The 27,740-nt window shown below is 33.3% G+C and overlaps 2 protein-coding genes across 9 annotated transcripts; both read left to right on the plus strand.

Annotated features, from left to right (window-relative positions):
* The first annotated feature begins 6,102 nt into the window (after nt 1-6,102).
* On the plus strand, nt 6,103-9,877 carry LOC133698918 (serine/threonine-protein kinase D6PKL1-like). The gene is made up of 2 exons (XM_062122029.1): nt 6,103-6,663; nt 9,034-9,877. The coding sequence occupies exons 1-2, from the start codon at nt 6,140-6,142 to the stop codon at nt 9,827-9,829; spliced, it is 1,320 nt and encodes a 439-aa protein (XP_061978013.1). The 5' UTR covers nt 6,103-6,139; the 3' UTR covers nt 9,830-9,877.
* Nucleotides 9,878-15,739: 5,862 nt separating this feature from the next.
* LOC133699732 (histidine-containing phosphotransfer protein 2-like) lies at nt 15,740-26,169 on the plus strand. Of its 8 annotated transcripts, XM_062123133.1 has the most exons (17): nt 15,740-16,081; nt 16,183-16,253; nt 16,791-16,866; nt 17,063-17,135; nt 17,258-17,433; nt 18,204-18,319; nt 18,724-18,929; nt 19,447-19,598; nt 19,934-20,080; nt 20,595-20,675; nt 20,835-20,903; nt 22,402-22,468; nt 23,137-23,264; nt 23,363-23,431; nt 24,360-24,431; nt 25,160-25,232; nt 25,794-26,169. In XM_062123133.1, exons 9-17 carry the CDS (start codon nt 20,046-20,048, stop codon nt 25,839-25,841), a joined length of 642 nt encoding a protein of 213 aa, XP_061979117.1. In that variant the 5' UTR covers nt 15,740-16,081; nt 16,183-16,253; nt 16,791-16,866; nt 17,063-17,135; nt 17,258-17,433; nt 18,204-18,319; nt 18,724-18,929; nt 19,447-19,598; nt 19,934-20,045; the 3' UTR covers nt 25,842-26,169. The 8 variants fall into 8 exon arrangements, with proteins under 8 accessions (XP_061979117.1, XP_061979114.1, XP_061979113.1 ...); XM_062123130.1 differs by having other exon boundaries at nt 15,740-16,253; nt 18,724-18,945; XM_062123129.1 differs by having other exon boundaries at nt 15,740-16,253.
* The last annotated feature ends 1,571 nt before the right edge of the window (nt 26,170-27,740 follow it).

Raw genomic sequence — 27,740 nt, forward strand, 5'->3', positions numbered from 1 at the left:
TATTTTGATATTTATAAATCACATCTAAATTACACTCTTTTTCTAAATATTTTTTTGTACCGTATTATTTTAACAATTTTCTTTTTTACTGCATTAGAATCCCAAAAAAACTCCTGACGCTCCTCCTATTTTTCAGTTTGCTCACCTTGCCACAAACTAAACTTCTCATGACTTCCGAGTTCTGACATGAATAGTTTATCTTAAACTAAATTAAAATGACGAATTTAGTGTCGGTGCATGAAGACTATACATGAACACCCTTAGTTGTAAAAAACAAATATACTAAACTATTGTTATTACTACTAGATTAATATTTTTTAAAAAATGAAAAATTTATTAAATAAATACCCTTATTCAAATAAAACTGAAATATTTAATTCGACTGAATCAGTTTCAAAATTAGAAACCATGTGATAAATATTTGAGAAAGTAAATAAGCTTGTATAAACACGCCACAATGATTATTTTGAAAAAAGTTGGGGGATAACAAGGATTTTCATCAAATATAAGAAGACCAACACACCGATCTTCTATTACACTTTCGCCAGCAACGAGATGCTATCAGTTTGTGTTTATTCTTTCATGGCAACATATTTTTTTAAAAAATTAATTAATGTTTATTTAAATGTTTTTGAATGATTCTATATATATATATATATAATTTTAATAAATTTTTATTTGAAAATCACCCTCAACAACAAACCCTCATTTAATCGAAACTCATTTCACGGCGGCATAATATGTCTCAGCTCATTTATTTCTCATTTATCGATACAGGGGTATGCACGAAAGTAAATTTGGAGAGACAATGAAATATTTCTTAAGGAAGCAGGGGCCGATCTTTGAAGAATTCGATAGACTACGGCCCCCATCTGTCCTTCATGTTTCAGCCTATGGAGTAGGTTATGGGCGGCGCCTTGTAAGGCTACGACTAAAAGGATCAAATGGAGAAGATAAAGGCTATTTTTGGTTTTTAGCATATTAAAAATATTTGATGAAATATTACAGTTGAAAAAAATTAGTTATACGATTGAAAAACTTGATTTTTATAACTTGCAATAGTGATATCTTTTAAAAAATGTTAAATGGATAAAGAGAAATGAGATGAGAAAGAAATTAATCAAGAAAAATACTCTTAAAACATATTGAAACTCCGATTATGATATTATACGTAAAATCTTGATTAAACGAATCTAAAACTATAAATGAAGGTCACCAACGGCGACTTGGATGAGTTTTATTTGTCATTAAAAATGGAGAGAGACTCACTTGTTTTTTACGGCAAGTATGACACTCAAGTTATTATTTGTGACTTTCGTTAGTGTCATTTATTTATATTGTCAAGATATTTACAATAGTACTATTGTACTAGTGATGTTGTGAGGGTTTTAGAATGTGTATGAAGTCTTTTTTTTTTCTTTTCTCTTCAGTGCTCCTTTAATATTTTTTTAAAAAAAACATTATTTTGAACAATAACAATTTATAAAAAAATTGATGAAATATTACCATTGAAAAAAATTAGTGAAATATCATAATTTATACCATTGAAAAACTTGATTTTTATAACTTGTAACAGCGATATCTTTTAAAAAATATTAAATGGACAAAGAGAAAAAAGATGAGAAGGAAATAAAGAAAAATACTCTTAAAACATATTGAAACTCCGATTATGATATCATACGTAAAATCTAGATTAAACGAATCTAAAAATATAAAGGAAGGTCACCAATGATAACTCGAGTGAGTTATATTTGCTATCAAAGATGGAGGGTGACTCACATGTCTTTGACGGCAAGTATAACACTCAAGTTATTATTGATAACTTTTTTTAGTTTTATTTATTCATATTTGTCAAGATCTTTACAGTAATACTAGTGATGTTACGAGAGTTTTAGTATGTTTCTGAATTTTATCTCTCTCTTCTCTTTATTACTTTTTTAATTATTTTTTAAAAAATCAATATTTTAAATAATAACAATTTATAAAAGTCATGTTTTCTAATCTTCACATCGACAAATTGTACAATTTAGCTTTATATATATTTTTAATTAACTATGCTAGTTTTTAAAAAAATTCAGAAGATAATTTATCAAAATCCATGTGACAAACGAGTTTGACCCAACGTTCAATTTTATTTTGATGCGGGTAAGTTCGTTGATTAGAGAAATTGAAATTAAAATATGCTGATAATGTAACTCTTCTTATTTGTAACACCACTCCCCATCTTCCAGCAACGCTTTAATGGCATTAATTTCGTGGGAGTGGCATTAATTATAAAGTGGGGACGGTTGCATGTTTAAGAGAAAGGGAATGTTTGGTATTGCGTTTGTACCTGTGTTTTGTTAAAATTTAAATTTTTTTTTTTGCTAAAATTGAGTGCGGTTTGTACTTTTTGGATCGTTTTGATGTGCTGATATCAAAAATAATTTTTAAAAAATAAAAAAATATCATTGGCATGTATTTCAACATGAAAAACTATTTGAAAAGTATCCACAACCATACTGTCAAACACGCTTGAAAATTAATCACTGATATCCAGCAGCAAGCCAGCTAGTAGAGGTAGAGGATCTGGTTCTGTACGAACGAATAACAGCCACGGGTAGAGAAATTCGATATCAAACGACTGGAACACTTGGGCATGCCTCTAGCCAATATTCAAACCAGAGAAAATGAGCTTGTCGTCAGAGGCCATACAAACAAGACACGTACTGTCGTGAACTCCACCGCCGACCATCCTTGCAAAGGACAAGACATGCTGGTCGGAACATGTGTTATCGGCCAAATTTCATGTCTCCATCACAGCCATGCAGGACACTAGCATGGCAATCACTGCTCAAATAGTGCCCGACTCCAAAAGTCTCCCAAGAATGGCTACGACTACGAGCGTGTTTAATACCATGGCGGTGGCCTTTTTTTGGGTTTTTTTTTTATATTAATAAATTAAAATATTTGAAAATATAAAAAATATTAAAAAAAAGGTGTTTTCAACGCTTATATTAGCTAGGCATTGATTGATTCACAAGTTGCATGCAAAAGATTGGGATTTTTTGTTCTTTCATCGAATCATCATCTAGCGTGTGGCCGAATGTCGGAAAGATTGAAATTCTAAGAATATAGTTGCATTCTAATATCCCTCTGCTTTTAAAGTAGGGGTCAACATTGGTTTAGGAAAAAAAATATGTCATCACACCAAAATCTTTCAACATTAAAAATTTCAAACCGAAATTACCACTAATTAGGCAATTAATCACATAAATAAAACAGATAGAAAGAGGAAGTGACGCCAAACCTAAATTAATTGCAAGCATTCCACCATGCACTACATTGAATTGCAATAAACTAGAAGGTCTAGGGTTTGAAAAAGCTCAAGAAATTATGCTCTCTCACCAATCATCATCCTGCGTGGTTGAATGCTGGAAAGCATAACTAACATTAAAATCGTCTCATTTGACCCTTGTATATCATAAGCATAGTAATAAAACTCGATCCGGATGTTGACTTGGTTAAGAAGCTGGGTTTCGGGTTTTATAGGTCAACTCAGGTTAACTTGAGTCAATTCAAAAAAATTAAAAAAAAATAAAGTTTTAATATTTCATATAAAAAAATCCATGTAAATATAAGTTATACATATCGTAAACAATGAAGTTTAAAAGAATATTTTTTAAAAAAATTTATCCCGCATTAAAAAAAACATGATTTTTTTATTGGGAATATATAGTATATATACTAATGGGGTTTCAAATCCCACATTAAAAAAATATAACTTTTTTCATGGGAATATAGAGTATATATACGAAAAGGCTTCAAATCCCGCAATGAAAATATATTATGTTATCATTTTAAGTTCAAGTATTTAAATCAAAAGGTTTTTTATCCCACATTGAAAAAACATGATTTTTTTTTGGAACATAAAGTGTATATATATACACACTAATGGGTTTCAAATCCCATATTTGAAAAAAAAAACAGGTCTCGACTGGGTTCGCCCGAGTCATAGGTCGACATGCCAGGTCACTCGAGTTTTGTCGAACTATTACCCCGACCAGTCTTTTTATTAAACCCGGACTGGTCTAGCCACCGGATCGACCGAGTCCCGGGTCGACCCACCAGATCAGGTTTAATAACACTGATCAGAAGTACTAAGGTCAAGCATATGATGATTTAAAGTGGTTTTAGGCCAAAAGAACTATATATGATCACACTATTTTAAAATTGAAGATTTCAAACTGAAGGTCAATTTAAGCAATAGCTAGTTTTTGTTTGATTTGTTTATTTTTTTTACTCAGAATCAATGAAAATTGAAAAGTAAAACCATCATCTAATTAATTAGGCTTTTGAATTTGAAAGGGAAAGTGAGAGAAAAGTAAGAAAATGAAAAAAAATATGAAATAATCTATTGGGATTCCTTGACGAAAGTTGTTAAATTCTCGACGAGACAACATCATTTATTGGGAAGAAAAAAATAATTTAGATGTGAGTTATGATCAATTATGGATAGAGATATTTGATTTATAGTTTTATGAAACTCAAGGGTGAAATTGAAATAAAAATTTGTTTATTGGCAAAATTAAAACATCTCGAGTAGTTATAGCATATTTTGCCTTACCACTACTTTCCTGTGGAAGATGATCAAATGTTAAATTTATGAATTTTTATTGTGACATTATCGCCGGACAAGAGTTGCAATCATGTTTCTTGTCTTGAAATGGACTAATGATGCTTTTTAATCCACAATAATCAAGGCTTGTCCTCGTACAATTGTGATTAAGACACGTATCTTATGTGAGCAAAAATGATAGTGATGGTGGCACGTGATTAATTAGTGGCCAAAGTTAAATGGAGTCCAATGCCGAGGTAAAGAAGAGAACGGGGCTGGGTTGAAGCCGGGCATCGGAGCCCTCTTTCCTTTTTAGCCGAACAGGAGAGTTTAAAAAGATAATAATTATTTTTTAAAATATTTTTATTTAAAAATATATTAAAATAATATATTTTATTAATTTTTTAAATTTTATTTTTAATACTTAACACATCAAAAAAACCTTAAGATATAAAAAAATAATTTTAAATAAAATAAAAACTAAATTTTTATGAAACATTGTTTGAAATATAATTTCAAATGACACCTAAATCTACACCCTAATTCATTCTTAAATTTTTTTTCCCGGAACTTGGAAGGAAGTTATTAGGGGAAACTCATTAAATTGCATTAATTAAGCATTTTGCTTGTATTATAATTTATTAAAACCATAATATAGCAATGCTTCCTCATGATTCAATGAAGCCTAATTCCACTTTCCTAATACTTAAATCTCTAATCACCCTCTTTACCATTTTAAGGAACATGTAATCTCCCTTGTAGTTGAGGTGACAATCCTTGCTTTTGAAACTACATACCAAGGCACCAATTCACACACACACTAATTTCTTCATAATTTAATTTAAAACTAGCTCAAAATAAAAATGAAAATAAAAAAAAGTGAGATTTTAGCATATTTGGTTAGAACTGTTTTTTAAAATATTTTTTATTTAGAAATATATTAAAATAAAATTATTTTATTTTTTAAAAATTATTTTTAACATCAACATATTAAAATGATCTGAAAATATTAAATAAAAATAAAAAATTTAATTTTTTAAAAAATATTTTTAAAACATAAAAATAAATAGAATAAAAATACCATTAAACACAAAGAAGGCTAGGATTTTACCTCTATAAATTATTGACCAGTTATTACCCCCAGAGACTCACCAACACATGGCAAAAGGTTAATCATCAATCAATCCCATCACTACCTTTTTATTTCCTTAAAGATTGGCTAAGATAAAAAAAAAAAACAAAACAGCTTCTTTCTTTAATAAAATAGAAACAATACCAAACAAAAATCATAGATTGACGCAATCTATTGATTAGAAACCATGATCTCCTTATAATTAGGCACAGTACTTTCCATGTCTTTACAGATCCCCGGCCCACTATTCCTCCCTAATCCCGGCCCATACGCGGCCCATTTATCTCCCTCTCTCTTCAAAAAACCAAATCTCCCACTCTCTCTATATATAATTTTATTCACCTCTTCCCTTTGTCTCTCCCTCTCCCTCTCTCTCCCTCTCTCTCTCTCTCTCTCTCTCTCTCTCTGTAATGGAGCCTCCTCCATGGCTGGACGATTTAGCCGACGACCTCCAAAGCATAAGTTTCACATCCACCGCTACAACAACAACCACACTCCACCGGAGCACCAGCTCCGGCTCCTCCTCCGCCTCACTCACTCCTGCTCCCTCCACTCACACATCTTTCTCCTCTAAATCCACAAGCAAACACTCCCTCTCCCTCTCTGATCTCCGCTTCTCCCTCCGCCTGGGTTCCGGCGACATCGGTTCAGTTTACCTAGTCGAACTCAAAGCTAAACCTAATGAGAAGGAATCTCCGGTTTTTGCGGCGAAAATCATGGATAAGAAGGAGTTAGTTAGCAGAAGTAAAGAAGGAAGAGCGAGGACTGAGCGGGAAATACTTGAAACTCTGGATCATCCGTTTTTGCCTACATTATACGCTTGTATTGACTCTCAACGATGGCTATGTTTGTTAACGGAGTTTTGTCCCGGCGGTGACCTTCATGTTCTCCGTCAACGCCAGCCTCTTAAACGATTCGAAGAAACCGCCGTCAGGTGCGTGCGTTAGCATTTCCACTTTTATTTGAAAATATTAAATTTTAATATTTTTTCTCGATGCACACGAATTCGGGAAACAGTTAGAGAAAGGGGAGTGATAGATCGGGGAGGTGGGGACCTTAAACCGGGAGAAGGCACGGTGCCTTCTGCGGACGTGGACCCGGCTGATTGGTTACCGTGTTTTCCATCTTTTCAGTTACTTTAGTCAGTAACCAGTGCAGTGAGTGAACAGGATTTACATGTCTTTGTCGTAACAGAACAGGGTATTGTTTTCTGTCGGGAGAGATGATCACGTGCGGGTGCCGTCCAAGTAATGATATTTGACTTTTCGCCTTTTTAAATTTTATTGGGTTAAGAGTCAATCATGAAGCAAGATGCTAAGAACGTAATTTACGTATTATTATTACCTGTTAAGTAACTGTCAAATGGCATTCTTGAATAACTTCAGGGATAAATTAGATTAATATCACTTCCTTCCCACGACTGTTAAGGGATCATCATCACTGGCCATGCTTCTCTTTTTAGTTATAAAACCGAACTCGTGCTAGTAAGTTAACCCTTGAATTGATTCATAAACTCAGAGTTTATAACCTATTTAGCAATTTTTTATTAGAATTTCATGAACATGTTTTGATACTATGTGCCAGCTACTGAATAATAATTAATAAAGCGTGGTGGTTTTGATTTCATTAATTGAGAAAAAAACTTGTACCGGCTGCAATTAGTGTCGCAATTGGTTGTTTTAAATTTAGTAGCTAGTAATACCAACCGGCTTAATTTTGCTTATAATGGCGGAAACTGACTAGCTTGGACATCAATTGTCGGACGTGTATATGTACATGGATGCCACCTAACATCTTCATGACAAAAGGCCGGTTGAGGTTATCATATTATAATAATGGTGTCCTATCATCATTGTTGCGTCCATGTCATGTTTGTACAGGAAATGTACGTTTTGCTTTTTTAGGAAAAAAATGGTTTTCAATTTTAACCTCTTCTTTTTCCAGCTTTCTGAGTCAATGCTAGGAGTCGATATCATTGTTTTCAAAAATGGTTCATAACTTCAGTTGTATTTTTATAGAGTAGGATGTATAACATGAAAAACTTCAATTTCGTTGGAGAAAATTTACAAGGAATGTGAGATGTTAATTGGATATTGATCAGCATGACATATCTTTTGCTGAACAAGAGAAGGATTAAAAAATAAATGAATGAGAGAAATTCACGAGGTAGTTGACGTTCCATGGAAGATTAGTAGTGGTTTCTCCTTTTGCTTTGGTGAATTCACTTATGGAATTCTGTGTGATGTTCTATGAAAAAAAGTTTGCTCTTATTTGGAAGAAACAGAAAGATCTCCAGGATATCTGAAATTTGAATACGCACAGCTTTCCGTCATCTTTTGCTGGCTTTCTGGGTTTTCTTCGGAGACTGTATTCAGCGCTGGTGAGTGGTGGCCCCAATTTTATCTCGTTGCTTTTTGGCCCCTTGTTCCACACCATCTGTTTTCCAGTTCCTTTGTCTAATATTTAACAAACAGACATCCTAGCTATCCCTATCCTCTCAGTCATTTTATGTCCCTTTAGCCCTTTCCCTTTGTCAATGGATATAAGAGTAGGCGCACGAGAGACCAGTGAGAGGTTTTAGATGACAAAGTAGCCCAGAAATCTGTTACTTGCTTGAAGAAAATACTGAGTAATAAAGAAGAAGAACAGTTCTTAATGCAATAAATTTGTAAGAATTCTTCTTCTTTTATTTATTGAAATGCAATGATACATAGAAAGGTAGGAATAAACAAAAGTTCTGACATTGTACTGAAAAAGAAAAGTTAACACCAAAATACGAATATGCAAATACAGAAGGACATGTTATCAGAATCTTTATGTGCTTTTCTTCTCCGCCCTACATGTCAAGATATTATACTTTCAGTGTCTCCTTATTCGCATGAGAGTGTAGATACTGTGGACGTAGGTCCCTTGTCGTTGGGGGGTATGAATCATGAAACAAAAAGAGAGTAAAAATATTAATTATTTGTGAGATTTAATGATATGATAATCAAAGCCTGCAAATCCAAGATGCCAATATAAAATTTAGCAGTAGTAGGTCCTTCTGCGCCATGCTTAGGAGTCGTGCAGCATCTCAATTATTTTCTTGCTCAAATGTATCATTACATTTGCATCAAAATATTCCAGGCACTTATCATCTCCTTTTTTGATGAACTGTGTAGTCCTCGGTGGACCCTTACTCGAGATCGCATTATTCTATTTTGTTTTTTCCTAATCTTGATCAGGTTTGCTTCAAACAGGGGTTAACAAGGAAATGGTTTCTTAATTAATAGTAACTCAAGTGTTCTGTTGGTGATTTTTCCAGGTTCTTTACATCGGAGGTGATTGTGGCTTTAGAGTACCTTCATATGATGGGGATTGTTTACCGTGATCTCAAGCCTGAAAATGTTCTTGTTCGATCAGATGGTCATATAATGCTCACTGATTTTGACCTCTCGTTAAAATGTGATGATTCTACGTCAACGCCTCAGATCATCTCCGGCAAAAACCACGCTGCTGCAGCCCCGAAAAATGACTACCTGGTTGAGCATCCTCGTTATACTTCATCTTCATGCATTATTCCTAACTGTATAGTCCCTGCTGTTACATGTTTCCACCCAAGACGTAAACGCAAGAAGAAGATGGGCAACCGTGGTGGGCCTGAGTTCGTAGCCGAGCCCGTTGATGTTCGGTCCATGTCATTTGTTGGGACCCACGAGTATTTGGCGCCGGAGATTGTATCCGGCGAGGGCCATGGTAGTCCTGTGGATTGGTGGACACTAGGAATATTCATGTTCGAACTATTTTATGGGGTTACGCCTTTTAGAGGTGTTGACCATGAGCTAACCCTAGCTAATATCGTGGCTCGAGCACTCGAGTTCCCTAAAGAACCAGTTGTGCCTGCCACAGCAAAGGACCTTATTTCGCAGCTACTGGTTAAAGATCCGGCAAGACGAATGGGTTCCACCATGGGTGCATCGGCAGTCAAGCACCATCCTTTTTTCCAAGGGGTTAATTGGGCATTGTTGCGATGTACACCTCCACCGTATGTTCCTCCACCATTTAATACAGAAGTTGTATCAGATGAAAGTTGTCCTGAGACCCCTGTAGAATATTATTAGTAATTTGAGCAAAAGAATTAATAAATACCTCTCACAATAGTCTGGTCATTTCTTGATTATTTTTTAGCCAAGATTGTTGAGCAATAGCGAAGCAGTCACTTGCTTATTTCAATATTCTATATAAGAAATTATGCGGTGATTTGCAAACCTCTCCATTTTCACGGTCAATGCAAGTGTCGGAAACTTTGGATCCTGACAATATAAACATTAAGAATGGCATTGACTTCCCAGAGCAAAGCTGGTGGCACCGCGTGATAGGTTGTCCACGGGGGCCCTGGGGGCATGGCCAGCACCGGGCCACGAGGGAATGGTTGCTTGTTTGTGGGTGTTTGGTTGTGGAGACCAAATTAACCTCCGGCCGCCCATGTGATTTGTTGGGGGTTTAGGAGAAATATCGTTTTTTTCTGCTATTAAAAGGTCACATGATTCTTGCATAATAATTCTCCGGTGAGGTCTAATCTTCTTTATCATCTGAGGCACCAACTGTTTAATTGGGGCTGTGTCCGTTAAATTGTGGTGCTCTGATGCTAACTAAATGCCATGAAGTTGGAACTGTTTTAACATTCTGTGGATGATGCCGAGGCCTCCTTTACTGTTACATTATCTAGATATTTACTAGATGAGTTAAAATAAATTTAAGTTGGAAGGATGTTTAAGAACTGTTTTAGGAAAGAATGTAATAGAAGGTATAATTCATAGATTAAAAGTTCAAATTTTAACTTCTGATTAAATCAAGATTTTAAATCAATTTTATAACTAATTTTTAATTTGCGTCAGAAATTAATTCCAACTAAATATATTTTTATTTTTCTTTACTTAAAAGTTGAAAAAATAACTTAAATTTCATACCCAAACATGACCTAAATATTCTATGATTTTGTAATTTTGTAATTATATTATTTTATTTTTATATAAAAATAGTCATGACACGTGCACAACAATACAAGAAAAACTATCTATATGATTCTCTCTAAAATTTCTTATGTTTCTTTTTTAATATATATACATGTTTGAATGAGAGCGAGCATGTTAAATATGAAATTTCAAGTATTATGAATATTTAATAAAATTAAAATATATATTCTTTTATTTATTATCATATATTTTTTTATATAATTTACTTAAATTAATTATTTTAAGATTATATATATATATATATATTATTGAAACTTTTATTTCAAACCATGATATGTTTTTATTTTAAAAAAATATTTTTAATGGAAAAGACATATTTTCATCAAAATAAAAAAGGAATACATGAATAAAAAAATATAGTTTTAATTTTATAAATACATTTTTCTCCTTAATTAAAATTATTAAAATTCTTATAAATATTTATTTTAACTGTCCTAAGATTTTAATGAAAAAAATAAAGTTTCTGACAAAAAATACATATTTTTGTTAAAATGTGAAGTAAAATACATGAACAAAACATAAGAATTTTAACTAAAATAATACATTTTTTTATCTTGAAAGCTTAAATCATGTACATATTTATTTTAATTATCACACAATTAAATAAATATAAGTTTTGAAAATTATTAGAATTAATTATGTTCTCTGGGAAGAAAATAAGCCACGGCGTGTCATAGGAAGGAACTAGATTCAAGACTCGTGCGTTTTCACGTGTTAAATATATTTTTTTAAAAAAACACACACAAGTTTTTTGATACCTTTTTATAGTTAAAATATTATAATTGAAAATAAAAATATTTATGCATATATATAATTAAATAAATCAAGAATTATATTTGTTACTAAAAAAAATCATAAATAACAGTTAAAAAATTAAAAAACAGATGTAAATTAAAATATTTAATATCATAAAAACAGGTCATTTGCCCCATTGAGTTTGCTAAAAAAATTTTATAAAAATAATTTTGATTTTAAGTTTTTTTTATTAAATTTATTTATCAAACAATAATAGAAATTGACAAACACATTAAATTGATTGAATAAAATAAAAGAAAAAACAATACTATTCAAGGTTGCACATTTTAAAAATATTATATGAAAATAAATATTTTTTACATTGAAAAATAAAGTTTATCTATACAAAAAATAAAAATAATCATAAATGAATCATAAAAACCTTTTTAAAAACTAAACGCTCAACAAAACAAATCATCATATAAAAGAGGTTATATAAACAAAATAAAAAATATAAGGGGTATTAATCTAAAAAAACACATATATAAATTAAAAAAAATAATAATTTTTTTTTAAAAAAAGATCAGGCATTTGCTGAGTTTGGAAAATTTGGCCAACCCACCTAACCCATTTTGCTAAGGCAGTCCCGTGCAGTTGAACCTCTTTTTTTCTTTGCGTTGTCGCCCACCCCAAGTATTTTTGAACAAAAATATTAAGCGACGTGTCATTGTTTTGTCTATTTTCCGGTCATTATGATTGCCAGAAAAATAGAGTTGATAATTTTTAGTTTTAAAAGCCAAAATTTTGAGTCATTGTTTACCGAGAGCACCTAGAAAATATCATAGAAAACTTGATAAACTTATTCATGGTCTCAAAAAATCATCATAAAACTTGAAATTAATATGAAATAAAATATCTTACCATGATCATATTTGTTTGTACTGGGAATTTAAAGGGAAAAAACCCCATAATATGAGTTCATCTCGTTAAAAGAAACAATTTAACACTTATTTCAACCATTTTGGTTATTGAAATCAATAACAACAAAAATTCTCTTTCTAATGCCAAAATCTTGCAATTTTCTCTCATAAGGGATAAAAAATAAAAAAAAATAAAGTTTAGAATTAAAATTGGTTTTTCCTTTTAATTTTAGAAACCGAAGAAATTCAATATTTATAATTTATAAAGTATTGAGATTACAATAATAAATAATTTGCCTAAACTTTTCGAATCATTTTCTATATAATTTTACTTTAATCTTCCGACTCTCAATCTCACTCTCTCAATAAATTAGCTTGAAAATTCGGTCCAATGAGAGCCAAATTAAAAAAAAAAAAAAAAAAAAAAACTGACAGCAAGAGCAGTCCATCCACAATGACACATGAGAAGATATACGATGCATTTTGCACAGTAAACCTTACATTTATGTAATTTTTTTTGCCTGGGGCTGCAATAACAGTACCATATATATATATATATATATATATATATATATATATATATATATATATATATAAACTTACGGTATTGTGTCATTATTTTAACCATTCATCTAGTTGCCATTTTTAATGGCTAGAGCCCTTTTTTAAAGATAAATTTCTTAACTCGTGACAACAGAGAAACTCAAGAATACAACATGCACCAGCGAGTTTTTTTTTTTTTTTTTTTAACTGCCAATGATTTTTTAAAAAATAATAATTAATGGACAAATTGTAATTAATGGACCCTATCTCCCTCGTAGCCAGGACCTTTATCTCTCGTGACTTCGGACCTTTTACCTTTTCGGCTCTTATCCCACCGACCTACCAGGCTTCTTTCCTGAGACCTATTTGTTTACTAAAGTTTTTTTTAAAAAGTAATTTTACTAGAAAGTGAATTTATAAAAAATAAATTATTTTTTAATATTTAATAATATCATTAAAAATAAATTATAAAAAACTTTCTAGTATTTAACTACGTTGTGAAAAATGAGTTAATTTTTTTTTAATTTTTTTTAAGTTTATTAAAAAAATAAAAATTAAATTTTACAGATAAAAAGTACGGAATAAAATTTAAAAAATAATATAATTTCTAAAATCATTTCAAATAAAATAAATAAATTAAAATAATAAAGACTAAATCTAATAAATAAAATAGTTGAAAGATGATGAAATTAAAAAAATTATAATTCCATAAATTATTTCAAATAAAAATAAATAGATATCAAAAAATTAAAGAAAAAATATGATAAATAAAAATTTTAAATTAAAAAAATAATAAGAGAAAAGTAAATAAAAGTAAAAAAAATAAAAATTAAATTTAATATAATCAACAAATAACAAGATATTTCTGAATTTTCCGTAACTTCTAAAAGGTGTTTTCTGTTAAAATAAAAAAATATTTTTATAGAAACTCAATTAAATATTTTTAAAATAAAAAAATATTTTTTATTAATTAATTTTTTTAATGATAAATAAATACAGAAAAAATTAAACATAAAATAAACAAGGTTTTAGAATAAGTTCCCGTTCAAGTCTGGACAACGACCCCCGCATTAACCAGAAATTAGAACCCGAGAAATTCCAAAAACAAATAAAAACTATCACCTCCTCTGCTACACTCTTTCGAGGATAGTTTGATAAAAGTTTTGGGGATATATCACAAGAGAGAAAAATATTTAGAAAATAATACAATTTTAACTTAATTGTTTTTAAAAAACACAATTTTATTAATAACACTAATGATTATAAAAGTTGTTTAAAACCTGCAATTGTAAATTTGTAATAGTCGTTGTATCATGATGTTGTTTCTGAGATTGTGTAAGACATTCATCCTCTTTAAAATTACCAAAAGAAAAAAGTTGAAAATTTTAGATTCACTAGGTGATGGACATAACTCTCACCCAGAAAACTATCGAATTGTATCTGTTGTTGCTAAAATCTGACAAAGTAATTGCAAAATCATTTTCAGCAGAGTACCAGGATTGAAGCATTTTGGCATGTTTTTCTCGTACACAATATCCGAGTGCATTTTCTCATTTATGGTATCCTCAGTCCTGAATTTGCTCCTTTCCTTTCGTCTAGAATCTTGATGTTGTGAGTCATTAAGATCAAAGCAGGGTTTTTCTGGAACTTCCTGGTTGAAAATTTGAACAAATTCCTTGACCTTTCCCCGAACCCTGTTCTTCCCAAGGCTGTCTCTTCGATTTTGTTTTTCCAGATAAGCCTGTTCCAGGAGCAGAGTGATGTTTTGTTTCTACTGAAGCCCGGCCCCTAAGGCAGAATTTATAGGACCATCTTCAACAATCACTTGAAGATTCAGATATAGGGAAACTTGTGTCCTCAAGAATTTGACACGCTTCTACTTCACCTTGAATGCTCGTGTCGAAGAGGAAGTGATCATCTTGTTTGTCAAGCTCCATTCGACCACTGAATGAGGGAATATCAAGGTCATGTGGAGTTGCTGAACGTGATTCTCTTGCTATACCCTCGTATGCTGCCCATCCATTAGCACTTGAACATCTCTGAAGTTTACACTTCTCACTCGGCCTTGATTTGCTAGCTCCTCTGAGAGGCATCGCAAAAGGTAATCCTTTGGGTGCTCACTTGTAAATAGAAAAATGAAATTGGTTTCTGTTTGTTGGAATTTCAGAACCGCTGTTGTGAACAGCTGTTCTTTGAGATTACCGGTTTTTATTTAAACTGTTCTTTTAAATAATAGATTTTTAACAATTATCATTCAGAATTGTACAAACTATACTATTTTTTTCAAAGTATATTATTTCCTTTTAAATTTTTTGAAATTGTGTTAATTTGAATTTTTTTCATTTTAAATTAATATTTTTTTATATTTTTAGATATTTTAATATGTTAATGTTAAAAATAATTTTTTAAAAATAAAAAAATATATTATTTTATATATTTTTAAATAAAAAACAGTTAAAAAGTAACCATAGTTACATTAGAAAATGTTTGATATTACTTTTCAAAACAGTTTTTTTAAAAATTAATATATTTTTAATATTTTTAGATATTTTGATTTGTTGATATAAAAATTAATTTTTTAAAAATAAAAAAATAGTATTTTAATATATTTTAAAATAAAAACATTTTAAAAGAAAAACACATAATCTGAAAAACATTCCGATATGTTTAAGACTGTAGTACAATAATTTTTTTTTATTATAATAAGACTTAATAGTTTTTAGTTTTTTATTTTATTTTAATATATTTATATTAAAAATAAAAAATATTATTTATATATGTTTTTATTTTTATCTACACCGTGCAAATCAGCAGCAAAAAATGGAGGAGCCACAAAACGGCAACGCCAGTCGAGAACGACGAGTATGCAATGATTGGACCCGGTCCACCGCCGAAGGCCCGAGCCAAGCGTCCTCTTCAGTTCGAGCAAGCTTACCTTAATTTGTAAAAATGGCCTGCTTTGTTGCACAATTTCAAATGATCGGTCCGTGAAAATACATGATGGTCATGATCTGCCTTCCGTACGTTCATGGCACTGCTGAGTGGGTCTACAAACAAGGGGATGTCAAAGCTGCAACATCAACAGCTCACCATTTTCATAACATGGGGTTTTAACTCCTGTATTCTTTCTTATTCCATGGTGAAGACCTTAACTTTCTTTGTTTCCTTTTCTATTCCATTTCTCCAGATACATTTGGAACCAGTTAAAGTTATGAAGTTACAACCCTGTATTTGACACAGTGATATCTGCTGATGCAAAGGGGATTATTGAATACTGGGGGTCCCACCATACTTCAGTTCCCAGAGAGCGAGTATGTGCACCTATATTTAGCACCCTCATGAGTTCCTGATGCAGGAAGTTACTTCAAGTTGTCTTCCATTAATGTATCACTTGGAAACATATACTTTAAATTTTGCACTCTTGCAGTAATATATGCGTGGTTTGCCTCGTCAACTCTGTTTTCACCACTCCCAACAAATATATCTCAAAGCATGAAATTTACGCTTCAGCAAGTTTTTTTCTGGAAATGTTTATGGTTGTACAGTTTCTTTTACACATCAAATGAATGTTTGTCAATCCTGGAGTTCCTAATATTGATGAATCACCTAACTTTGTTTTAACATAGCAATTGGCCGAAGTGTTGAGCATTTAGAATCTTATGTTACCATTATCCTACTATGTTTTTCTGTATATTGTCCCTGACTGTCGACAGGGATACAACTTTGAGATTTTTTGTTATGTTTTTTTCATGTCTTGGTGAGACATCTGTTTCTGGTTGTACATGTTTGTCTCTTTTTTTCTCTTATTGTGGCAGATTCCTAACAGTTCTCTTGTCTAGTGCTTGCAGGGTAAAGTTTAGATTGAAAGGTGATACTAATCTATTTGAAATTGTGAAGTGTAAAACAAGTGTTTCCACTATTTAGGTACTATAAATTCTGGACGTTTTATGAGCGTGGCCTACAAATGGATGTTATACTATTTTGTGGTTGACATCAGTGTATAGTATTGATTTTTTGTATGCTTAGTCTTTTTAGTTGCTTCTGTGTGTAAAATTGATGCAAAAAACTTAAAAAAAAAAGTTGTGATGATAACTGTAAATGTTACACCATTGTTCACCAGGTGAGCCCAGATGGTAAGCAGTTTTCCATTACATCACCTGATCGAAGGATACGCGTATTTTGGTTTAGAACGGGTAAGCTAAGACTAGTTTATGATGAATTTCTTGAGGTGATACTAGTTATGAGTATACTGTCATTTATAATTTATTTGCTCGTGGAGTCTTCTGTAATGATCAATTATCATGCGTTGTGTTAGGAGGCTCAAGATCTCCAGAGAAGTGATGCTCCCTTGTACCGGTTAGAGGCTATTGATTTTGGGTGAAGAATGGCTGTTGAGAAAGAAATTGAAAAGACAGAAACTGCACCTCCACTGATGCTATCTTTGACAAAAGCTCAAACTGCCTTATATATGCAACCCTCTTTGGAATAAAAGTAAAGATACTACTGCTAACACAAATCAGGAATTATTTTTTTTCTGCGCTGCATTTTATTTACAAGTATAAAGCATGAGTATATTTTTTTACGTATATGCATCGCTGCACTCCTAACATATCATTCCGCGCCCCCCCCCCCCCCCCCCCCCCCATTTCACATGTTTTTTTTGGTAGTAAATTCACAGACCAATAAAGTTGCCTGAATTCTTGGAAAGGTGGAGAACAAGGATAGTCACCCTATATCAAGGTGACCGAAGCAGTAAAAAAATCTGAAAAATTCCTACAGCTGCAGCAAATGTCAATGAGAGCAAAGAGCCTTTAATAGATCCTACTCTCTTGTGCTGTGCTTTCAAGAAACACAATTTATCTATTCAGTTGCTAATTCTCCTCAACTTGGCTGATCATGCAAAATGCAGGGCAAAAGTACTCTTTTTGCTACATGGCCAATAATTAATAACAAAGCAAATTCACCAATGTGAAAAGCAGTTACGATTTGTAAGTGAGAAAAGTGTAAGTAACTTCTGGTTAGCATGCCAGAGGATAAACAACTTCTGTCATACATTTTTCCACCTATTAGATCATTTTTCCCCAAAAGAGCCTACTAGCATGCTCGTATATATTTAGGTCGCTTCTACTTTTTACTAGGAAAGATGTATTTCTGGCATTGTTTCTATGCACTGGAAGTTTGCCCCAACACTTTGGGTTGTTGGTTAATCTGAAATGTTACATTGTTTTTAATGATTGTTTTAATGGTGCGAATAACTGGAGAGAACCGGAGGAACCTGAGGATGCGACTAAAGGTAGGGAAGTGTTCAATGAAAAACCTCCACCCAAAGTGGCAACATCTCTTCCTGACAACGTGGCGGGTTTTTTCCCCATATCCAGTTAGGTTCAGTATACTAAATGTGCTATTTTTTATTGCATTTACTAAAAATTTCCTTTGATTCATGCAAACACGTGTCTTTATCTTTGCATGATTCACTCTGAGTATGTCTTGGCACAAACATGATTGTTTTTCTGTGTGGGAGGGTGGAGCTTGCTGTGCATTCATACGTTTTATATGAAGTATGGGAATATACTCTGAATACACTGTTTTTAGTTTTTCACTTGCATAAGAGTGAAGATTGTTGAAGAAACTAAGGTCTTGCTGTGTGTTTGTGAGTCACATGAATAAGACAGCCTTCAATTGTTAGTGCATTTTTAGAAATTGCTGGCTGAAATGGCATCCACATATGATTAATGATTCCATCGAACATGTTCTTGGCTAATCTGAATTTTATTTTACCAGATTTTACGTACTACAATGGGAGACGTTAACGAGACTGTACCCTGAAGAATGTCCAAAAACTGTATAGAATTTCACGACACACTGCTGGAATGGCTACTATGATAATCTTATCTTCCACTATGTCATCAAGGGTTTCATGATACAAACAGGAGACCCATTGGGAGATGGCACTGGTGGGCAGTCTATCTGGGGAAGGGAATTTGAGGGTGAGTTTCACAAAAGGTAATCTTTTAGGTGAATTGAATTTTTCTCCAGTTTATTTGTGCTTTTAGTTGTTACTGCTACCAACATTTTGAAGAAGTCTCTTGTTTGTATCTTTGCGATGTATTTAAATCATTGTACTGAGAAATCCCTGTTCCTAATGTATGGTTGGCTGTGATTGTCTCACTTTTAATCCCTTTGGCTAAAAAGAAAAGGGATAGTTACTCAATATTTATATACGATGTCGTGAATCGTTATCCTTTTTTGATTTGGTAGTTTATTTTTCTTGTTCTTTGAATGATTCCAAGTTAATAACAAACTCGGTGGCATGGCATTGGATCCTTTAGATGTGCATTAACGTTCATATCTACTTAGATTAGTGCCAAACAATTAGAGACTTGTTAATTCCAGGTGCATGGTCATGTGGCTCTCTTGCTGGTTCTTTTTTCATCTCCTGTTACTGTATTTAATTTCCCCTGTCATCACTTGTAAACTAACTGGATGAATATTTCTGTTCTGCAGTTTACGACACGACAGGCCTTTCACAGTATTGATGGCAAATGCAGGCCCAAATACCAATGGTTCTCAGTTCTTTATTACCAGTGGCCACTCCATGGCTGCACAACAAGCATACAGTGTTTGGTAGAGTTGTGAAGCGAATGGATGTTGTACAGGTAAACTTGAGCTTGCACTTCTGTATCCATTAATATTTGCCTATTCTTGCTGTTAATTGTTTTTTATTATTATTTCCTGCATGTAAAAATTTGATAGACTATGGTGCTTTGGAGAGATGGCATTATTTTACTCCATTTCTTCATTAACTTCCGTCCCCTATATATTGATCAAGGGAGATTTCTCGCCGTTTAGTTTGGGTATTGTCCTGCATCCATGGACAGATTGCTCTAGAACAACACACCCTTGCGACCTGCTTTACGCATGTTTGCATGTTACCCAGTACGGCAGTACCTATTCTTTCATCTGACATAAAGCGGATGCATTTTGATGACAGGCTATTGAGAAGGTGGACAAAGCAGACAAGCCATACCAGGATGTAAAAATCCTAAACGTGACTGTCCCCAAGTCTTAGTATAATCTTCTTTTAGTGGTGAATCTATATTGATATGGTTGATGGTGTGGCAAAGAATCACGTGTCAAAGTAAGTGCTTTGTTTTCATCTCTCAACTCACTTGCCTGCAGTGTATCTTACTTGAAGTTTTTTATTTTTGTTCATGATTTGGATAACTCTTGTTGGAGAATATGGAAGGCACGAAGAAGGGATATAATTTTCAGTTAATTTTTAGAAGAATGTACTCTTGCATTAGAGAGCAGCAAATCAATGCTTTCTGTGATCATACTAAACCATATTATGTGGCAAGGATACATGCTGTTTTCCACTATAATCAATTGAGTCCATTTGCTAACATGTGAACTACCACCTCAAAAAAAAAATTAATATACCTCATACAGTTTCCATGGCACTGAAAGAAAGATGCAGTTAGTTTCATCAGACATATTCACTCATCTGCGATCCTAAGGTTTTTGATTATTAAGAACTATACCCCTGAAATAAGGAGAGGACAATTTAATGTTTCTGATTGAAGTTGAGAGAGCTGAACCGAAGATTTCTAAATGAACTGAGTGGTGTTGATTTCTTCAAAATCGTTGATCAGACAAAGTTCAACTCCTGTTATCATTTGGGATGGACTGGGTTGCCAAAGGTTTTGCTATGCTGGCAATTTAGTTCACAAAAGGTGACTTGCTAATTTTATTTCAACTGATTTTTTCTAAAGGATGAAAAATATCCAAATATCTCCCCCATTTTGCCCAGAACATTTTTTTCTGCATCTTCAACAATTACATTAGTTGTAGTATTGGAAGTTGCCTCACCGTGAATTGTGTTGCTCTGCCAGGTTTTGTATTTTCTTGTCAACGAGACCGCGAGGAAGATTCATTCTACAGCCCGAGACGCCTCCAAAGAGGTCCCATCCCGCCCTTCCTCGGTGCTCTTACTTACCCTGCTTTGTGATAATATATGAACAATTTGCGAACACAGCTCCCATTTATCCTCTTCAACTCTAGTGTAGTTTTTTCATCAATCCCATGGCTTTAATGCCAGTTCTAGATCAACTCTCTTCTATAAAAAAAAATATGAATGAAAAAGTAGAACATTTTTGAGTTCTGTCATGTTTGGTTCTTGGATTTCTTTAGCTGATTTTCTTGGTGATATCATGTTACAACAACCAGAGAAATTGTGCTTTGTTTCTATTATTTTAGCATTGCTTGTTCCACTTATTAAAACCCTTTGCCCTTTCTGGAATCTCTTGCACATCATGGGTCCACAGGTTTATGCTTTGTCGTTCTAGACTTCTAGTCCTGTTGATCCCCTTTCCCATACTCAAGACTTGGGAGCAGGTTGGTGGCTTCATTCCATTTTCTTCAATTTCTCCATCTTCATACAAGGTCAAATTCCTTCAACGGTCTACCCTTCTAAAGGTTTGCTTGGCCCTTCCCAGTGGACAGCAATGAATTAAATGGCAACCTAGCGGGTGGAGATTTTGCACAACAGAGAGGTATTTTCAAAACAAACTTAAGATATATATGGATATGAATTTGGAATAGTAAGATAATTTTTTTTCAAGTTATAACCCATTTATTAATTACTTAAATAGGGTAAGAAGCGCACAACTTTCAAGTTGCAATTCAATCAGTATGAAATATTTTTTTACCCTAAATTTCTTAGTCAATCATTGTTTTTTTTCCTAAAGATATATGATTTGCCTGATGAGTTTTCAGTCAAACATATGGCAAATACAAAGCAAAAAAAAAAAAATTCTAAAACAAATTCCTAAAATGCGTCCTTTGGAATTTTATTATATGGGGGGGGGATATGGGGGGGGGGGGGTGTAAAGAAGAAGTCGGAATTGAAATTTTAATTCAAGAATTCTCTTACGCAACTGCCGGCTCTTTGGCCGATTAAGGATAACTATTAAATAACTAATTAGCAATTAAACCATCTGACACCCAAAACATTAAACAATTTAAGTCTTATTTTCTGAAAAGAAAGATTCAAAATTAAGATAAAGCTTATGAATTAAAGCCGTATTTATCTTTGGTGGTGCGTGGATAAGAGCGTGAAGTGAAAAGCGCGTAAACTCTGTCCTCATCCGACATTTTCTTTTTTAAACTGTTCCATGGAGGCGTTACCACGTATAGCTGACAGCTGAGTGCAGGTTTCCTGCCAAATTTAGATACCAGAGTGACTAACTTCCTTTTCAGTTTCCTTCTCTCTCTCTCTCTCTCTCTCTCTCACACACACACTGTATACAGCCAAAAAGAACAAATATTCAACACTGCATGCTCTCAATTCTCTGCTGTCTCACTAGAAAATAGGGAGTTGTCAATAAACGAGAGCTCACTTTGTATTCATTTCTTTTTTAGTGTTCCCGTATTTCTTCTGTGCTAGCTTTTGTCTTGTAGAACGAAAATGGGGGGTTCTAATGTTTGGCAAGAGCAAAGGAACTTTGTCAAGAGTTTGCATGAGCAGGTGGAGTACAGCCCCATTTCTTCTCTTTATCTAATTAGGTGTGATCTTATATCGAATTGTAATCTTGATGGCGTATATTTGCTAGGAAGACATCACCTTTTCTTCACTTGCTTTTTGCTTATCCTCCTCTGTATGTTTCTTTTTGGATGTTGTACTGCCATTGTTAAGTTCTTTGTGTTCTTGTGTTTTTGCTAGAGAACATGGTCCATTTCTTATCTTACTGTGTTTGTGTGTGTGTAATTTGTTTGGTTGATGTGAAACTGTTCAAGAGGGAAAGAAAAGAAAGGGAAAACATTAGTGTCTTTCAAGAGTTCAATTGCTTTCTCAATAAAATCTACCAAAAGAAAAGAGTAATGTACAATTAGAATTGAAGCCTATCATTTTCCTCTTGTGAAGTTTTCCTCCTTTTTTCTTGGCTTCATGCCATATATACAAGTAGGATAAGGGTGAGTTTTTGGTTCATCATTGACAATAAAAGAAGAAGTGAAGTTTCCTACTAAAAGAGAAAAAAATATTGTAAATATTTTGGATATTTTGTGACTAATCTTATGGAAATGGACGGTTTGCTTCATTATTAGTGTATTGTCTCAATTTTTTCACTGATTCTTCTTTCGAAGAAAATGCTAAAATGTTTTGTATATTCTGGCTAATTCTTTTGTTCATTGCAGGGGATATTGGACAGTCATTTTGATGAAATCCTTGATTTACCTAGAGAGAGCCCTCAGTTTGTGATTGATTTGGTCAGCACATTCTGCAGTGATGCTGAAAATGCCATAGCAGCATTGATCAGATACTTGTAATTCTCAAAATATTTCACCGCATTCTCTTAGTTAAATATTATTATTCTTCCATTTTCTAATTGATTTCTGAGCAACTGTCCTGTCCTGTCATCAGAAATGAACCTGATATCAACTATTCCAGAGTTATTGACCAAGTTCACCAGATCAGAGGCGCTAGCTCTTGGTAGCTTGTTCTTTACATCCTTTGATATTTAAATTTGTTAGAAACTTGATTATTTGTCATTCCAGTTTATTCCTTTTTCAGTTGAGAATTTTCCATTCTAGGCGGTTATATGCATGGAATTTGGTGCATGTCTAAAGCCATATGGAAAAGCTTCCTTATTAATATTAGGCGGCATGTGGTAATATTATAGTCAACTTCACACGCGCGTGTCTTGTGGTGCTTAACAAAATGTTGGAAACTAGAGAGAAGAATGTATGCATTTCCTGTGGCCAGCGCATAATTTGAAATATCAGAAGCTTTTTAGACATGTACACACGTGTCGCCGCAGGTGATTATATAGAATGTTGGAAGCTGCTATATCTCAGCGTCCAAAACATTATGAAGTATTCATTAGCAGCTAAAAATGCTTCGTTTAGAAACAATCATGTCATGGATGCTACACATTTGATACTTGATAATTCAGTCTATGCAAATGAACTTATGACCTATGCTTTTACACTGGTGTGATTCATTCAATGTATCCCTTTTCTGCTGTTAGGAACGAAAAATTTAGAAATTATCAATTAGCATGTGCGCATCTTCATTCATCTTAGAAGTAGAGCGATAAAGGCAGACATGTGTAATCAAAAGGTAGAACTGAATTTAAGGTGATAAGACTAGTAAGCTTCTGACCCACAATGTTTCAACGGATTTGTGAATTGTATTTTCTTGAGATTACAATACCATCTTCTTCGTTTCATTGTTTGTGATGCATTAAATGCAAGTTCCCAATCTTGCTTTCCCACTTCAACATTGCATCTTCCAGTACAGTCGCCAGAATTGCTTCTAAAAGTTCATGAGGCAATGCCATCAAATGGGCACTTGATCCTTAATTGATCCACAGATGGTAGACTGAATCTTAGTCCTCTGTGTGCATTTTTTGTTACAGTATTGGTGGCCATAGGATGGCCCTTGCTTGTCGTGAGCTCCGATATGCTTGTGAAGACAAGGACAAGGACAGGTAAGATGAGTGCCTTTCTTTTAATTTTCCTTTGTGAACAAAGCACCATTCTTTCATTACCTTAATTCATTTATTCCTTTTATTCACCATACTTTACGAGTTTATATTGATTAATCTCAATTGTGTATTTCTAGATATGATTTTTCAGCGATGGTATTTTCATACAGTAGTGGCTAAATTTTTGTAGATTTTATGGCTAACTTTAATTTCAATAATTTATGGGAAAAACATGTGTGGTACCTTGTGCTTTCAGTCGTATGTTCTGCTCTACCATTTTTTTGGATAGCTTAGTCATGTTCTGACCAACATATAGTCCTGGTTTTTAAAAAATTTCATGTTGTTAGTTTCATGGTACCATATGATTTGTGGTTTTCATATGAGTGTCACCGTGGCGTGCTGGTGTCGCAGGTTAAGGGAAGACAGATTCTCTCTTTAAATAGTTGGTGGAAGGATTCGGAAGAATAAAATGGATTTTTTTTTATTTGATACAGTTGGATTTGAACCCCTGAACAACCCCCCACCCCCCTTAATCACAGCCAAAATGATTAACTCTTTCCCAAGGTTTTAATCTTGTCTAGGTTCTTTCTTGTGATGGATAGTGTGCTACCTGAAATCCTGTTCATCCCCTTTTCTCCACTTCAATGGTGCTTTCTGATATTCATGATGATGCTGGAATCCTGGATACCATTCTTTCTTTGTCATTTTAAAGGCTTTTTCACTTTTTTCAGGTGCCTTGCAGCTTTAGGCAAGACCAAGGATGAATATCAAATTTTGAAGGAGAAGTTCAATATCATCTTGCAGGTAATGTTGCTTGGCTTGGCTTTTTTTCCCGGTCAAATTTGATCTTTTATATTCAGGTGGAATGCTTGATAAGAACATAATAGCAAGATTAGATTTTACGGAGTCTAGAAAATTTCTCTATTTCAAATCTTGTAGTAATTCTTAAAATTGGAACCTTAGACTTCTCAAAGCCAATCAAATCACATTCTAATTGTCCAAATTATATCGAGCATTTAGCTGGTTACTCATTTCAGGCCTATTTTTCATCAGCTCTCAGGAAGATTTCCTCTCTCTTGGAAGAAATGAGGTCAAAATATACAGTGAAGCATGACATAAATATCTCTCCATTGTGTGTTCTATAAAGCATAAAGTAGAAGGCTAGCTCTAGGGTGCAATCAATTAAAGAGTGTAATCCATGAGATTCAAATAAATATGATAAAAAGCAAGATGACTCTCGTACTTCCTTTTATGTTTTCAATTAGTTTTAACCACCATTGCCTGTCTTGTTTATGATTTTTCCAAAATAGTAAATTTTCTTTGCAAATGAAATTGTTCACCATCTGTTACTGGATTTGGACACAGATGGAGAGAACTATGATTTCCGGTGAATCTAAAAGAGGCCGACAATAGAGTCCTGAATTGTCTCTGCTGCTGTGTCAGCTGACTCGGTGGAAAACCAGAGTCTGCTTCTATCTGCAATGGGCATGTAAATAAAGAGTTACTGGAACTAGTGGTTCAGATTGTTTTAGACTATTAATATCTTTTGTTGAGTATTACTACTTGCCCATTTAGCATGTTTTTTTTTTTATTAGCTGGTTCAGGGTAGCAAATATAAGGATATATGTTAGTTACCTCCTGATCTTTCACATAGCATAGTTTCCTTCTTCTAAGACAATTGTTGAACAAACAAGTAAGCAGAGTTTGAGAGAAATGATAATGTTTTTGGGGATTTGAATCCTGTTTGTATGCAAAACAACGGCAACTACAACTTAATCCCTGACGTAACCTGGAAACTGGAAAACGTTACTGTTGTATTTCTTGTTGCTGCATCTGCACATACTAGCTGATATATTATGATGGTCAGTAGTGTTGGTAAGGCCAAGTCCCACGTGCAAGACTTGGCTTCGGTTTCCGGCAGATAGTGCACACTGCTCGACTAGATCTGAAATCCGCTCCATGTTTTCACACCATGTGCAATTGTGCACCAAAAACCTTTCGAGTTTCAATCACTGCCCCCGTATTCCACTCCTTGTAACCAAAAACCATGGGAGAAGATGTTAATGCGATTGAAAATCTTTTCAGCCCTCGACTTTTTCATGAGGAACCATTCTAAGGTTGTTGTAGTCTTGATTCCTGAACTGTGTTCGAGCCTGGCATGTGTAAATCTTCCCTTTTCATTTCAAAAAGGAGAAAATAGATTTGAATTTGCATTTGCATTATTAATTGGCCTTGTCAATTCCCAGGAATCTAGTCAGAGAAGAAACAAACGGGAGAGGACTTATCACTTGAGCGAGATTTTCAATCCCCCGAATTCCCCAGGGCAATTTTTGGGCTAGATAGGAAATCAGATAAACAGTAACCATGAACGCTAGAAACCCAACCAATATTTGCCTCCTTTTCTCCTGGGCACAAAGGTCAAGATAAACATAAGCTCATAACCTCAAATTCTGGACTTCTCATGAACGGCTTCAATGCAAACACAATGACTCCCCGAGATTTGAAGCTATCCTGTTAACAATTTGCGAGGGGTAGACCTTCAAGGAACCGTAATGAGCAAATCTGAAATCCGGCGTCTCTCTCGAAAAATAACATCCTCCTACAAGGTTTATTCATATACAGGACAACTCATTTGATTGTCATCTTAAGCAAATCACTGAAGCGAATAAGGGCAAAATTCAAATAGAAATGAGAGGGCAATCCAGTTTGATTTGGCGGTGTGATTGTTTTGCCCGGTAAAAAGTTACAGAAACCAAGTATATATTACAAGATTGAGAGTAGGGAACTGGATTGTGAAATTACAAGTAAGAATTGTGAAACTAAGTAGAAAACAATTAGAGCCTTTATCATTTCCACGAGTTTAATTTAGAAACGAGCCCAAATGTTTGACACGTGCAGCAGCAGCCTTCATAACTCTATTTAATTCACAGGCCTTTAACTTTTCGGCCCCTCTTCAGACGATTACCTCCCCCAGTAGCCTTTTCTTTTGGACAGTTGAAAAAAATGACTTCTATTTTAAATTTTAATTTTGTTTTAAAGTATTTTTTATTTAAAAATATATTAAAATATTATTTTTTATATTTTTTAAATATTTTTTACTATTATTTTCCCTCCCAAAAGCCTTTTTTTTACATCAGTTAAAAAAAATGAGTTACTATTTTTTAACATAATTCACTTTCCTTTATCTAACCTAGCCATAATTGTTCAAAATATTTTTTATTTAAAAATATATATATTTTTTAAATCAACATCAAAACATAAAGAAAAATAATTCAAGATAAAGAAAACACGGTGTCAGCAGCATTCCCAATC

Source organism: Populus nigra, chromosome 7 (assembly GCF_951802175.1).
Source record: "Populus nigra chromosome 7, ddPopNigr1.1, whole genome shotgun sequence".
Taxonomy (NCBI): Eukaryota; Viridiplantae; Streptophyta; class Magnoliopsida; order Malpighiales; family Salicaceae; genus Populus; species Populus nigra.